Raw genomic sequence first — 13,180 nt, forward strand, 5'->3', positions numbered from 1 at the left:
TAGAATATCATTAAACGAGGGTTCAGTTGAGTCTCTCGTGAAAATCGAATAGATTTGCAAATGAATGTATTTTTCGACAGCAGTATCTTCGTTTTTTTTGTGCACCATAGTGTGCCACGACGAATAAGGTTGCTTACACAGACAGTGGAAGTTTCATCACACGGGATTCGTATAGACTGCATGTTTTTGGGACGGAAGTCCGCAGCTCCTGTACCCAGTGTGAACAACAGTTTATTTGCTGAAAGCATAATTTCCTGCTTTATGTAACTAGTACGGGTAAGCACTGCTGGTGTGGTCAACACGATTTCTAGTCTCCATCTGCCCAAAGAAGAGTAAACTTTCTATATGTGTAAGCCTGGCAATGTACTGCTGACTCACACGAATATTGTCAAAATTCAGACGACTGAGTACCCTTAACTGAAGAAATCCTCCAAATAAAAAACCAACACGACTTCCAACTCGCTTTTCGAGTTGTTTAAATGAACTGTGAGCATGGTGATGCGGCCTCATTTCAGTACCAACGGGACGTTTGTTAAGAATAGCTGCCACCTTGAATTTCCCAGATGTCTCTTCGTGAAATGCCGTCGCGTCCTCGCATTAAATTATTCACGTGCAGGCTGGCCTCAAACTGTGTTTCATTGAGACCACCAACTTCTAACAGGACTTTTCGTCAGCTCCAGAGTTTCGATATCGTCCTGTTCAATCAAATCAAGGTGAAACGCTGCATTAGTTTAGTATTCAGCAGTGCACATTTTCCGAATCGTAAGAGGTCTTTAGACCCGTAACAATTTAGTAGAGTAGCTCACGTTCAGGTAATGAGTGTTTGTTGAACGGCGTGCCGCAATCATCTGACTACGCATGAGTTCTTGACCTCACTACTCCTTCGAAATTATGGAGTTGTGTACCAACGTTGATGCTTGGCGAGAATGCAACATATTCGCATTGTGTCTCGGTTTTTCAAAACAGTTTGACTCAGCTGTGCCCTGCCCCTGTGATTTTGCCCACTGACACATTCAGGAAAACCCACCCGAAACTGGTGTATTATCTTGACCTCAGAAATCGCAACTGACTCAACTCATAATGGTCTACGCTTTCAGAAGCTCTGGGGGATTTGATACCGGCGAACTCACTCAGGTTGTCACTTGGCCGATTCAGTGACCACTGATTCCCCCAAACACAGTCGGTTTTCCATCAATCGGTCTTATCAGTACTGCGTGCGCGTTTCTCATGGTGAGAACTCAAGGGAGCAAACATGATCTCAGAAATGTAGACACCAACTGTTTACCTTATCTCTGATTCCCCCCAACTCACGACTACGCTGTTGCCGCCTCGAGTACGTGACTTCAACATTTCAAAAAAACAGACTTACCTGGACTGTTGTTTTCTAAGGCCAGTTGATGAGAACTTAGCATGTTCCAAGTTTACTAAAATACCATTTTGTGCTGACCTATTGGGATGAACGCAGTTTACCTGTGTAGTGACATGGTTGTTCCGAGTTACCAACGTATCGATAACCGTTAACCCTCACAAACCTGTCCTCCTTTTTTTCTGTCGCTTTTCATTCAGACAGTCACGACCTACGTGCCTACCGCATCAAATGCAACCGAAAATAACGGAACTAGCACAACAAACGTGGTTTTCTATCGTGACGTGGGCGTCAAAAGTGGACCAAACATTTTAGGTAATTTGTGCAACTGTGACCGTTTCACTCAGAGACAAGCTGAATTCTCCCGGTGGTCGGCTCCTTTCGTTCGGTCAACAGTTAGGATGGAGAACCGGCGGTTTCACTCCAGTGTAGAGCCGATTGACTACCGCACGGTTGCAAGTGCCAAAAAATCGCCACTAGAAATGAAGATAGTTCGCCACTCAGCGTATACATATTCTCACATCCATTTTTCCTGGCTAGATTTTAGTTGTTTCGACTCCATACTTCTGTCACTTGGATTCTAGCATTCCTAGTGTTCCCCATCTAAAAGTTTCACCCAGTCGATCCACTCTAATAGAGAGGTTTTTCAATGCCAAGCACCACATTCGTCTGTCCTGTCTTAAATCAAATTGATGAACTAATGCACATCACTTGAATTCACTGTGTTTGACGTAGTACATTTGGAGGAGCACACTTTTTACCAAGCACGTTTGGACGCCCGTTACCGCATCTACCAGTAGTCTTTACCGCATCTCCAGTAGTCTTATGGAATTCGATATGGATGGAATTTATTCTAGCACCTTGAGTCTAACTTCCTACATCCCTGGATCATATTCTATGGATCGGGCTTGGATTACGTTTTTCACGAACGTATTTCACGTTTCATAATTTTTCAACCCAGACCTCCAGCAAATCCATGCTGTGTTTCAAAGTTTGGAAGTATCGGTAAACATTTCATTATTATTATTATTTACAAGCGTAAGTACTCACATGTTTTATCACCAGGTGTTGGCAGAGTTAGTTTTATTGCTTCCAGATGGTCATTGATTTTTTATGGATGACCCGATGATATCAAGTTCGAGGTTTGACCGGTCATTTTAAACAAATACGTTCGACTCCCCAAAAGTTTAGTAACAGTTCAGTTTCAACATGTAATTGCGGTACGAATCGGACACCACTCACTAACGGGTAATCTTAGTACCACGTGCCCACCAACGCAAGCTTATCGATAATTATTGCTACTGCTTGCTACTGACGCACATGACTCTATGTGATCGAAATAGGAACGGATTTGCCTATGTTTTATCCCGAAACGCTTTGCCTACCTTGCGTGGTACATGCACCGTGTTTTAAAAGTCGTGCTGTAATGAATGATGAGTTAATCGCTGGGTACGAACGATTTCTACGAACCGGTGGTCGTATGGATAGCAGTCTTAGAAAAACCAAGTTGACACGTGACTGTGTGGTTTTCAATCCACGTAGAATCATTAGCAAAAACAAGGGGTGGGCGAGGAAATTCCGACCCGAACAAAGTTCACAGCATCCCTCTTACACAACCATCTTAGCACTAGCTCATCCACACAGACGGACAGAAGGTTCAAACGACGTTCATGAGGGATCATCAAGTAAACCGAACCAGAAGAACTAGACTCTAGGCTGGACCCAAACACCTTTAGGTTTCCCCACTGACCCAACACTTGTTCAACCACTCTAACACACAAAAATCCCTCGGCCGACACCCAACAGAGATTTAGCTTGACTTAGCTGATTGGTTCTCCTTCCGCCTTAAATCTCGACCAACCTCAGAACCTAGTCACTTGGCCTGACGAAGCTTTTGTGCCAAAAGCGAAAACAATAATGGTCGTTTGGGAAACCCGACAAATAGGGTTGCCGTGCGCCATATTGCCCCACTTTTCAGATTCACTGCCGTGAGTGCATCCATCTATTATGTTCACCTGACCTGGATAACCTTTTGAGAAGTTAAGTTTGAAAAGACAGTTCAACTGGAATGTTGAAAGGGCTGTCGTAAACAGTCGAATTGTTTGTAGGTCAAGCAAAGTCTAATCAGTATCACACTGCAGAAGTGCTGACATGCCCGAGTAGAACTACTAGAGTTTTCGACCTATCCAAACACCAGCCCGTGAGATTATCACAACTGGAATCTACGTTTTAAACCAGCACTGTGAACCATTCGAACTCAAAGTCTTGTTCTGACAAATAGCAGCAATCCCCATATTGTATCCAGTTTCGCTTCATTCAGCTTTTGCAATCTGCACTCTTACATCTTACTTGCAAACATTTCGAGCCGCCTTCTCATAAAACCATCTACTTCTGCGCGCTATGCTCAAAATCCACTCTGATCCTCTTGTCGTTCTTTTAACTGCACAAATTTTAACCAAACCGTACAACCTGACTGTAGTTCTAACAAGGTTTTGGTGTAACTATAGCGGAAGTAGTAGCTGTTCACTTTGCGTTCATATAATCGCTTCGTAACTTCCCATGAGTTGGGTAGTTTGGAAGCTGGTAAGTATGATGTTGGGGAACGAAATGCGAATCTCCTGATATTGCTGTCAATATGCTGGACAATACTTCGTCGGCTGCTTTGAAGGTGCACAAGGAACATTACACTTTAAACTCCTACGTTCATAACTTTGGTTTTTTTGACCGTGGAACTCCGGTTTGCCGTTATATTGACCGTGATGAGAGTTACTCGTGGGACGCCGAGGGACCACTTCACCGGAAAAGTTCTGAACTCCTTGCCCATTGGTAGTGAGTACGGTGTCGGGAATACCATACCGAGCAAAGCGAGCCCTGGGCAGTTTGACAATCACTGATATAGTGATCCATCTAAAGACACTACTGTAGTGGTTAACCCCTACACACTGGTGTACTGGGTTCTGTTCACCGTTGGAAACCAAAGACTCTTCATTGCAACGTCGCTTTCCCTCCCTGCTCTGCTTTAACGGTTGGACAGACGTTACATTTGGCGACACGATCCACAATTTGGCTGGTAGCTTCGGGACAAATGTAAACTGTGTTTAACTTCTATTTTTGGTTATAATCCTATTCTGGAAATGCAACCAAGGCTCGGGGTTAAAGTTTACAAAGGTCAAAAGAGACGCCTCAGCGTTGCCTTTGACGAAATCCAACATTGTCATACTTATCGTCCAGTGCCTAACTACCACCGGAAGTAAACACAAGGGCTGAAATACTGCCAGGTTTCCCAAGCCTAGTCAGGGGTAGTCGAGAGGCAGAGGTCGGGTCCGAACCACGAACCTTTCGGTCTATAAATTCGCGCCATAACCACTGAACGTGAAGCTGACTTACACTCAAGCTAGCGAGCAGCCAAGTGGCGGTACGCATGTAGTAAAATTCGAACTTCATTATGAGTACTAAAAATTCGGCAAAATAATTCTCTGACCCACTCAAAATTTCCAACTTGCCAGAGCTTAAGATCTCTTTTGAATTTCGTACCCATAGCACCTGTTTGAATCTAGTCAACTCCTTACTGTCACTGCTCACTGATGATTTCCGTCCCGGGTTATTTTCTTTCTCCTTTGGAATCTACTACTGACACGTGATTCTTCCTGTTTCTCTATCCTCTTTTGCGTTTGCTTTTGCAGGCATACTAGCTTCCAGTTTGGTACTGGGCCTTATTGCCGGCTCACGAGTGGAGAAGACTGGACCGTTTATTGCACTTGCCGAGGCGGTTACCGAAGTGATGACGGTGCTGATTGAAAAAACAGTAAAGTATGTATGGTCCGATGTTCTTGCCCTGGTCTACCGCCGCATGGTTGGTGAATACACACTTTTATCGGAGTGCTAGAGAATTTTGTGCGGAATGCGACAAAAACAGTTTCATTTTCATCAGGTTTAGCTTTTGCTGAAGAGTTTTGCCTTTGAGGAGACCAACCGAAAGGGATGACCAAAACTTGTCTCATCTGTCCCGAGAGAGCCCCATAACTCTGGCGACTAAACCCTGAATAAATAGTGGTTGACGTTGGAAAATTCCCTGATTGGAGATGGTTTGATGTGATTATAATCCAGGATATGCGCTCGAAGAAAAGTATGTGCAAACGATGGCTACTAACATAGGTTGAACCCGGTAGTCTGTTGTTTCATCTGTTAGACATAGCAACCTCGCATTTTTCACCTTTTATTCCCTTTCTAAGTGCCACATCACTGTAGAGATACGACAACTTAGGTGGATGAGGTGCTCCCGTTCCTTTCGTTATCATACCCCCAGTATAATTCTTCCAAACTGAGATTGTTTTGCACACGCTTGGGATCCAACCCAAAGCTGTCACCTGTCGTGTTGGTCGGGCTTTTGTGCTGCTGCGGGCTATACTGGCTAGAACTCAGTTCCTAAAGGTTCAGCCATGCCTGGAAAGCCAACAAAAGGGAGCAGCATGACGAAGAACGGTGAGTCCCCGTACTGCCAGTAATCGTATTACGAAGTGGTCTGGAGGTAAAGTCGTACTGTCCTCTGCAATAGGAGCGTGAAGGCAGAAAGCCACTTCCTCCAGGTGACCAGCATGTCCATATTTATGGAATAAGCGAGGCTGCCTTCTCCCAAGGAAGGACGGGTTAGAAAAGATCGGCCCTGAAAACCGCACACTCTGATCGCCCAACGGTTGACCGTGACTGTCGGCCCATTATTCAAATTATTCAATCGGTCGAAATGCTTTTAAAACTAAAGATCCCGGTACTGCTCAAAGGGCACCTGCTGTACGAAGCTGCACTAGGAGTGAGACAGTAATGCCCTACTCCCGGCGCCCTCGGGCCAGGTCGACCATTGCAGCCAGGCGGGTCAGTCCATTGAGTCCATTGGCTCAGAGAGGGGTCACCCAAGATAACCCTGACAACCGCTGCCTGGAGCGTCAAACTTTTGAGTCAGAAGCTAGGGGCAGGTTCTATGAACAAAACCCTACATCCCTCCACTGACTTGTGGGTCAGACTTTGAAGTCAAAGACTCAAGTGGGGTATCTCAACTAAACCCGCTTCTTCGGCTTGGCTCTTCGCTTACCGGCCTTTTCCCACACTCACTCCCCAACAGTCGAACGATGCAGTGTAATCAACCCATCTGCCACCTCTCTAGCCAGTATTCCGTGATTAATAGTCACGGAATAGTCACTTAGCAACCTCGGATGATGTGACCCCCATTGCAGCCTTTAACGTACGTACTCTACGTCAAATTAGGCAATGGGAATCTCTTGCTGAAACCTTGCTTACAATTTCTGTCGATGTATGTTGTGTCTCCGAAACACGCATACAAGAACCCACCTCGGTCGTGCACCTCAAGTCGATTGGAACGAGATCAGATGTTCTACATTTCATTCTTCGTAAATCTGGGGATCCTGACGCGATGGCCCGTGGTATCTACGGTATGGGAGTTGCACTCTACCGCAAGGCTGAAAGTGCCTTACCAGACTGGATCCCACTAAACAGTTATCTTTTTGCTGTGCGGTTGTCTGGCTTTATTAGGACCCATGCAGGTCAGTGGGGCAGATGGTGTTTATTTCTCGTATCAGCATACGTCCCTACAGACTGAAAAAGACGGATTTTACCAAAATCTGTCGCGACTACTTCAGTCAGCAAGAAAGACGGATGATATGAATGCCCAAGTACCCCAACAGTCGAACGATGCAGTGTAATCAACCCAGCTGCCACTTCTCTAGCCAGTGTTCCGTGATTAATAGTCACGGAATAGTCACTTAGCAACCTCGGATGATGTGACCCCCATTGCAGCCTTTAACGTACGTACTCTACGTCAAATTAGGCAATGGGAATCTCTTGCTGAAACCTTGCTTACAATTTCTGTCGATGTATGTTGTGTCTCCGAAACACGCATACAAGAACCCACCTCGGTCGTGCACCTCAAGTCGATTGGAACGAGATCAGATGTTCTACATTTCATTCTTCGTAAATCTGGGGATCCTGACGCGATGGCTCGTGGTATCTACGGTATGGGAGTTGCACTCTACCGCAAGGCTGAAAGTGCCTTACCAGACTGGATCCCACTAAACAGTTATCTTTTTGCTGTGCGGTTGTCTGGCTTTATTAGGACCCATGCAGGTCAGTGGGGCAGATGGTGTTTATTTCTCGTATCAGCATACGTCCCTACAGACTGAAAAAGACGGATTTTACCAAAATCTGTCGCGACTACTTCAGTCAGCAAGAAAGACGGATGATATGAATGCCCAAGTTGGACAACGAAGTCTGGAAGAAGTACAATTGGATGGTAGATTTGGAGTCGACTCAAAGTACAACAAATGAGAGGTTCTGCTGAGCCTTCCGTTAACACTAAAGCAATTTTCAAGTGAGTGTATTCCCCTAATTTCGCGCAATTCACTGTTCGACTGCGCCACAAGATTGGTGAAAATTCGTGAACTGTGCGTATTTGATGAACACATATAGGGGCATATCCGGTAGTAGGCCGTCGAGGTGTTTTCAGCAACCTCATAAGTAGTGCGGTGGGTGGGGAAAATTTGGTTGAATTCCCTATATATGACCTACTTTCCTCTTAGACCGTAATAAATGACGGTCTCAGTCGATCAATGTGCCATATCTACGCTTTAAACACCGGATCCATTGGTGCCTGTCGTCTAGTTGCAGGAATACATTCTGCAACAAGATAATGGGAGTGGCCTTGTTTTTCACTGATTGAGCTTCATTGAATTGTAGCTGACAGGATAAGTTTTTGTGACCCTGGAATCCCCTACAAGCCATCACATTGGCCCGGTATTGTTCATTAGCCCATCGCAACAGATTTCTGCATGTCCCAGTTGATGATAATGAGAGCGCCGTACGCCAAACATTGCTGAGGAAAACTTGTCCACCAGCTTGAATTCCACTTCAGTGTAATTCATCAACACAGCATTTGGGAGAGCACTCCGTAGATATGCTTCTTTGGTGTATATAGTGGCACACACAAAAACGTTGTACTACTTACCCCTAAATCCGTGCCTTATGCGTTTGACCAAACACACATATGAAGAACTTTACCAAAATCTCGTTGAAATCAACGTACAAACATGTAGCTGGCTTCCGGTAGCCTAAGCAACCACTCACTTTTCGTTAGCGAGGACGAAGGTGGTAGTAGATGAGTAGAATTTTCGGAAACCACGCTATCAGCATGCCCACGAACGCGTATTTCCATGAGTTGTTCTACTTTGGCCCCAGTTATCCTTTCCGTCATTTTGCAACTATCAATAATCCGGTTAAGAGGGCGACAGATTACTGATATTCGCCCTTTGAGTCGATGACATGGAACAAGGTTTCAACCAAAGTTTGATGAATGCCCACAGTCAGAATACCAACGTTGAACGGAATATGATGAGGGGATGATTGAACTATGGGGATACATTATATCTAAAATAACGTCCAATCCAATAGCCCCCACTTCTGGATGGAAGTAGTGCTTTCTGTGTGATCACTGAAGGTTTCAGTTGTACAAAAGTGGGCACTGCCCATTCTTTTCTTAATCAAAGTTTCTTCGCTATAGAAATCTTCAATAAAAATCTGAATCAATATTTCGCCTCGAGCATGTGTTCCGGTTCACAACCATCAGAGCTCCTTCGATCTGTGTCCGTTTTCTGGGCAAACGCAATTTGTGAATGCCACACCGGCGTTTGGGTGGTTTGCTGCAGCCTCATAAAGTTGTGAGTTGCGATTTCGCCCTGACATATGCATAGTTAGTTCGCTGCTTGTCGGACGATAATCTTTCATTTTGTGATGCTGGCTTTGCTGCAGCTCATAAAGTTGTGAGTTGCGATTTCGCCCTGACATATGCATAGTTAGTTCGCTGCTTGTCGGACGATAATCTTTCATTTTGTGATGTTGGCTAAGTGTGGCCGATTGACGTTTAATTGGAATCATTCCCACTTTCCGGACAAATCTATTTGTGAGTGTGCTTTCATTCTAAGCAGTCACGGTAGATTGTTTCTGGTCCTAAGGTATTTGAAACTGAGCAGGTGCAGAACTTGTGACTTGTCAATTTCAACCCAAATAGGCATCCATCTTCGCTTGGTCATGGACATCCCATTTTTTAACACACTACCCCTTGTAGGTAAGCCGATCAAGTCTAATTTACGCAGCTTCGAGTCACATAACTTCCTCTGGTGCAGAAGCCGAACAAATTACTAAATAGTATAGCCTACTTTAAACCGAGCAGCAGATCCAGTAAGATGGCCGCTGTGTCCTCAATAAAGTAACCCAACGTTGGTTTTAACGGGAGATCCAACTGAATCCAAGCTGAATCTACAATTTGTGATACTTTTCAGCTGAATCCGCTGTACAAAGGCAATCTCATATTTCAATTGTTACGATTTTCGAGGAATCGCAGTATATTTTGCTGATGGAATACTACTCATAAAGTCGCTGAATACCATAAAAGAGAGATTCAGATGGGATTCAGTCGATCCTCTCATTAAAGCCAAAAGTATTTGCAAATGATTGTAATCCGCGAACTGTGTGTACAATTTTGGTCTAATTAAGGCATACGACTGACAGAAGCTCATGTACTGTGCCTACCTGATGCGATCTGAAAAGGCTAAGGCCGTGACCTGTCGAAGAATCGTCAGCAATCTTACGAGCAATGCGTTCCGTCGAGGTAATTCAGTACTCGTAGTGTAGCATCAAATGATCCGCCCATGTTTCAACAGAATGTGCAATCTGACGATATCGTGCAAAATAAGCTCTTCTACCCGAGATCATCTGACATTTCGGTATGCTTTTGACAAGTTCCGCTATCTTAGTCGATCGCGCCCTAAGTCTAACTGCCCTCAGTGGATGAATATATTGCCAACTATTGAAAACGGATATCATGTCTGCTGATGATTCGCACAGTTTCCCTACATGACAACCCACTGCCGATATTACCTCCACTGGTGATGAGGCGTTTGCGGTCGAATTAACAAGCTTTGAAATCAGACTTCAGCTGCCAGCAATCTTCAGTTCAACAAAGGTATCACTTTGGAAAAGTCGAAACACTAGGAGAGTAGCATTATACTGATTGGCTAAGGCCACATACCACGCGATTATACCACAGTGACTGTACGCTTCACTCTTAACACAAGCATTTACAGACTAAGTTAGCCAGTTACGTCGTTACATCGATTTGGTAGGATCTGTTGATATGTCGGATACCACATAAATGAATGTACGATTTTGTATGTGCATTCTGTAAGAATGACAAGCATTCCCCCTAATCGTCATCCTGATCAACTTTAAATTAGTAGTCGCGTTACAGTGTAATGAGATGGCAAGCAATTGGACGAACGTTTTTTCGCACTTGCCAGACATGGCTCTCAGTGCGACTGTTTATGTATCGGGATTGTGGCACAATTCATAATGACCAGTTGGCTGTGCACATTTCCTTGATGCGCCAAAGCTCTGCACGGAGAATCCGCATAGGCCTTTCTGTACCTATATCTGGTTCCTCTAAGTCGATCGTCCTTTTTTCCTTGCGTAAGTGGAGGTCTTTTGTTGTTGTACGGCAGCGAAGCATCAGTGCTGAAAACTGATGTCATGCTGTCGATGATGATGATGACCTTTTGCTTCGTCCGGTTGTTGCCCATCTTTGCTAGGCTTTGTTGTTATCAGATTCAGTAGCCCTGTTTTGTCTGTCAACTGTTATGTTGGTCGTAACTTGATGCGTAGGTGCTATTTGAGTCCAACGTACCAGCAAAGCCTGTGCATGATTTCTGCTAAACGCACGATACGTGTTTGAACAAACATGCATCTATGACCCCAACCGTCGCTAGTGGCCGTTGTCTGTATCCTTGAGATTGATGTAGCCTTGAAAGCCCTTATGGGGTCATCTCTAGTCCAGTATGTAACTGGCTTTTGTATTCCATGGATTCGTAGCTGGTGATGCTCCACAGCGCTCTCAGATACGTTTTTCTAAGCGCCTTTGTGTTCCAGTCCGCTGCGGCAGAAAAGGAATTATGGGCAGTTCACTTCTGAATCCTGGTTGGTTAGTATGCATGCTGTATGCTGATTCTCACTGTTTTAAGGGTCTACTTCTTGAGGAAGGTGACATGGCCCAAGTGGATAGAGGGTGAATTTACTGACCGGAAGGTCTGTGGTTCGAGCTCGGCCTTTGCCTCTCGACTTCCCCTGTCTAGGCTTCAGCAATCTGGCAGTATCCGAGCCCTCGTGCTTCCTTCGGATGGCATCGCAGTTAGGCACCGAAAGGGTGTGACAGCTGAACGATTTTTCTTATTTCTACGTCTCGAGGCGGATTGGTTTTCGGGATAGAATGTATGCCGATGGATCTTCAGATGAGGGTAGTTTTATCAAAACTATCTTATCTGCAGGTGGCAAAAATGCTTTATACTGACGTTTTAACGTGTAGCGCTACCAACTTTAATGAGTAGCAGTTCTTGAGAAAAATCGAATTCAGATCATTCAATCTTTTATTCAACTATCTCTTCAGAACAAGTCCATTTTTGGTGTGTTAGCAAGCATTCAGATATAAGAGATAGTTGATGGACTTATCGGAAACGTAACCTACACTTGGAAGACTGCTTTACTGGCATGATCGCCAAGTGACCCCATCTCGGTGCTTGATCTTTGAACCTAGCTCCCCTCCCACGAATGTCATTCTAATGTTTCAGACCCCCACCGTTTTAACCTCATTCCTCTCTTGTTTACATGCCACGGGCACGAGCTTCCCTGGGGAGGCCCTCTGATTGTTTGCCTTCAAGTCGTGCGAAAATTGCCTAGTGACGAGTATGGGCCCAGTTGTAACCTTTTGCCATTGTCCATATATAATCAATGTGGCAAGAATTTCTATTGATGGCCGACGTGGTACTGTGTATCAAAAAGTGAGAAGACCAAGGGGCAAACTGGAAATTTTTTCAAGAAAGGAGTGTAGTAATAATTCAGAACTGTACCGCTGTTGTATAGCTCAGTGAATGGGGAAGGATGAGCAGCGGAAACTAGGACCATAGTTAAGCTTTAAACCTTCCCTTCAGGTGGTTTACCAGTTGAAACCATATAGAAGTCCTGAAGAGTACTACTTATAAGGTAGCTGAAAACTCTTTAACAGCCCACAAACGGTTTCGGTTTTCGAGAGATTCAGGTAGGATTCGGGTGAGTCACCCTTTAAACTCAGAGTGGTGTGCAAATTAGTGTATTTCGCATAAAAAGGCTCTCCTTCCATCCGCATTCAGCTGTCTTTCAACAAGGGAAAGATAGAATTGGTAGCTACCCATGAGATTCGTCGCCTCACATTCAATTTCTGGCAAAAAATTGAACATACGTCATAGTGCTTAACACATATTGATTGATGAGAAAAGGTAAGAGGATCATCCTCGGTTGTCAGTGTAAACGGTTGAAGTAAGGTTGATCCGAACACTGAGATTCCACTATCGCTTTCATTCTTTGTCATGTAATCGTGATTCTCGAGTTTTTACTGAGTTTTTTTCCTCCTTAGGCACCTATTCATGCAAATTTAGCACTCTTGGTTCGGCTGGAGGTTGCGGTCGTTCAATAGTTAAGACACAAACTTACTGGCCTGAAGAATTGTGGTCCGAACCCAACTCCGGCATCTCAACTGGTCCTGTGTGGGCTTGGGCAACCTGGCACAGCCGTTGTGCCCACTCCGGTTGGCATGACGGGTAGGCACAGGAACAGTGTCATAATTATTATTAGTCATTTATTCTGCGGAACGGTAAACGCACCACAGTGTAAAACGAAACAAGTTTCTCGATTGCTTGGGCTTGTATCTTCGTTGTCTTCATACTGTAC

The 13,180-nt window shown here is 44.7% G+C and overlaps 1 protein-coding gene across 1 annotated transcript in view; it reads left to right on the forward strand.

Annotated features, from left to right (window-relative positions):
* The window catches only part of T265_00484 (hypothetical protein), a gene marked incomplete at both ends in the record, with an annotated part of 37,523 nt that overhangs the window by 13,170 nt on the left and 11,173 nt on the right, over nucleotides 1-13,180 (forward strand). The window contains 2 exons of the mRNA XM_009164288.1: nucleotides 1,567-1,681; nucleotides 5,050-5,176. Of these exons, the coding sequence (XP_009162552.1) occupies nucleotides 1,567-1,681; nucleotides 5,050-5,176 (242 nt within the window). The remainder of the gene's footprint in view (nucleotides 1-1,566; nucleotides 1,682-5,049; nucleotides 5,177-13,180) is intronic.

This window comes from Opisthorchis viverrini (assembly GCF_000715545.1).
Source record: "Opisthorchis viverrini unplaced genomic scaffold opera_v5_5, whole genome shotgun sequence".
Classification (NCBI taxonomy): domain Eukaryota; kingdom Metazoa; phylum Platyhelminthes; class Trematoda; order Opisthorchiida; family Opisthorchiidae; genus Opisthorchis; species Opisthorchis viverrini.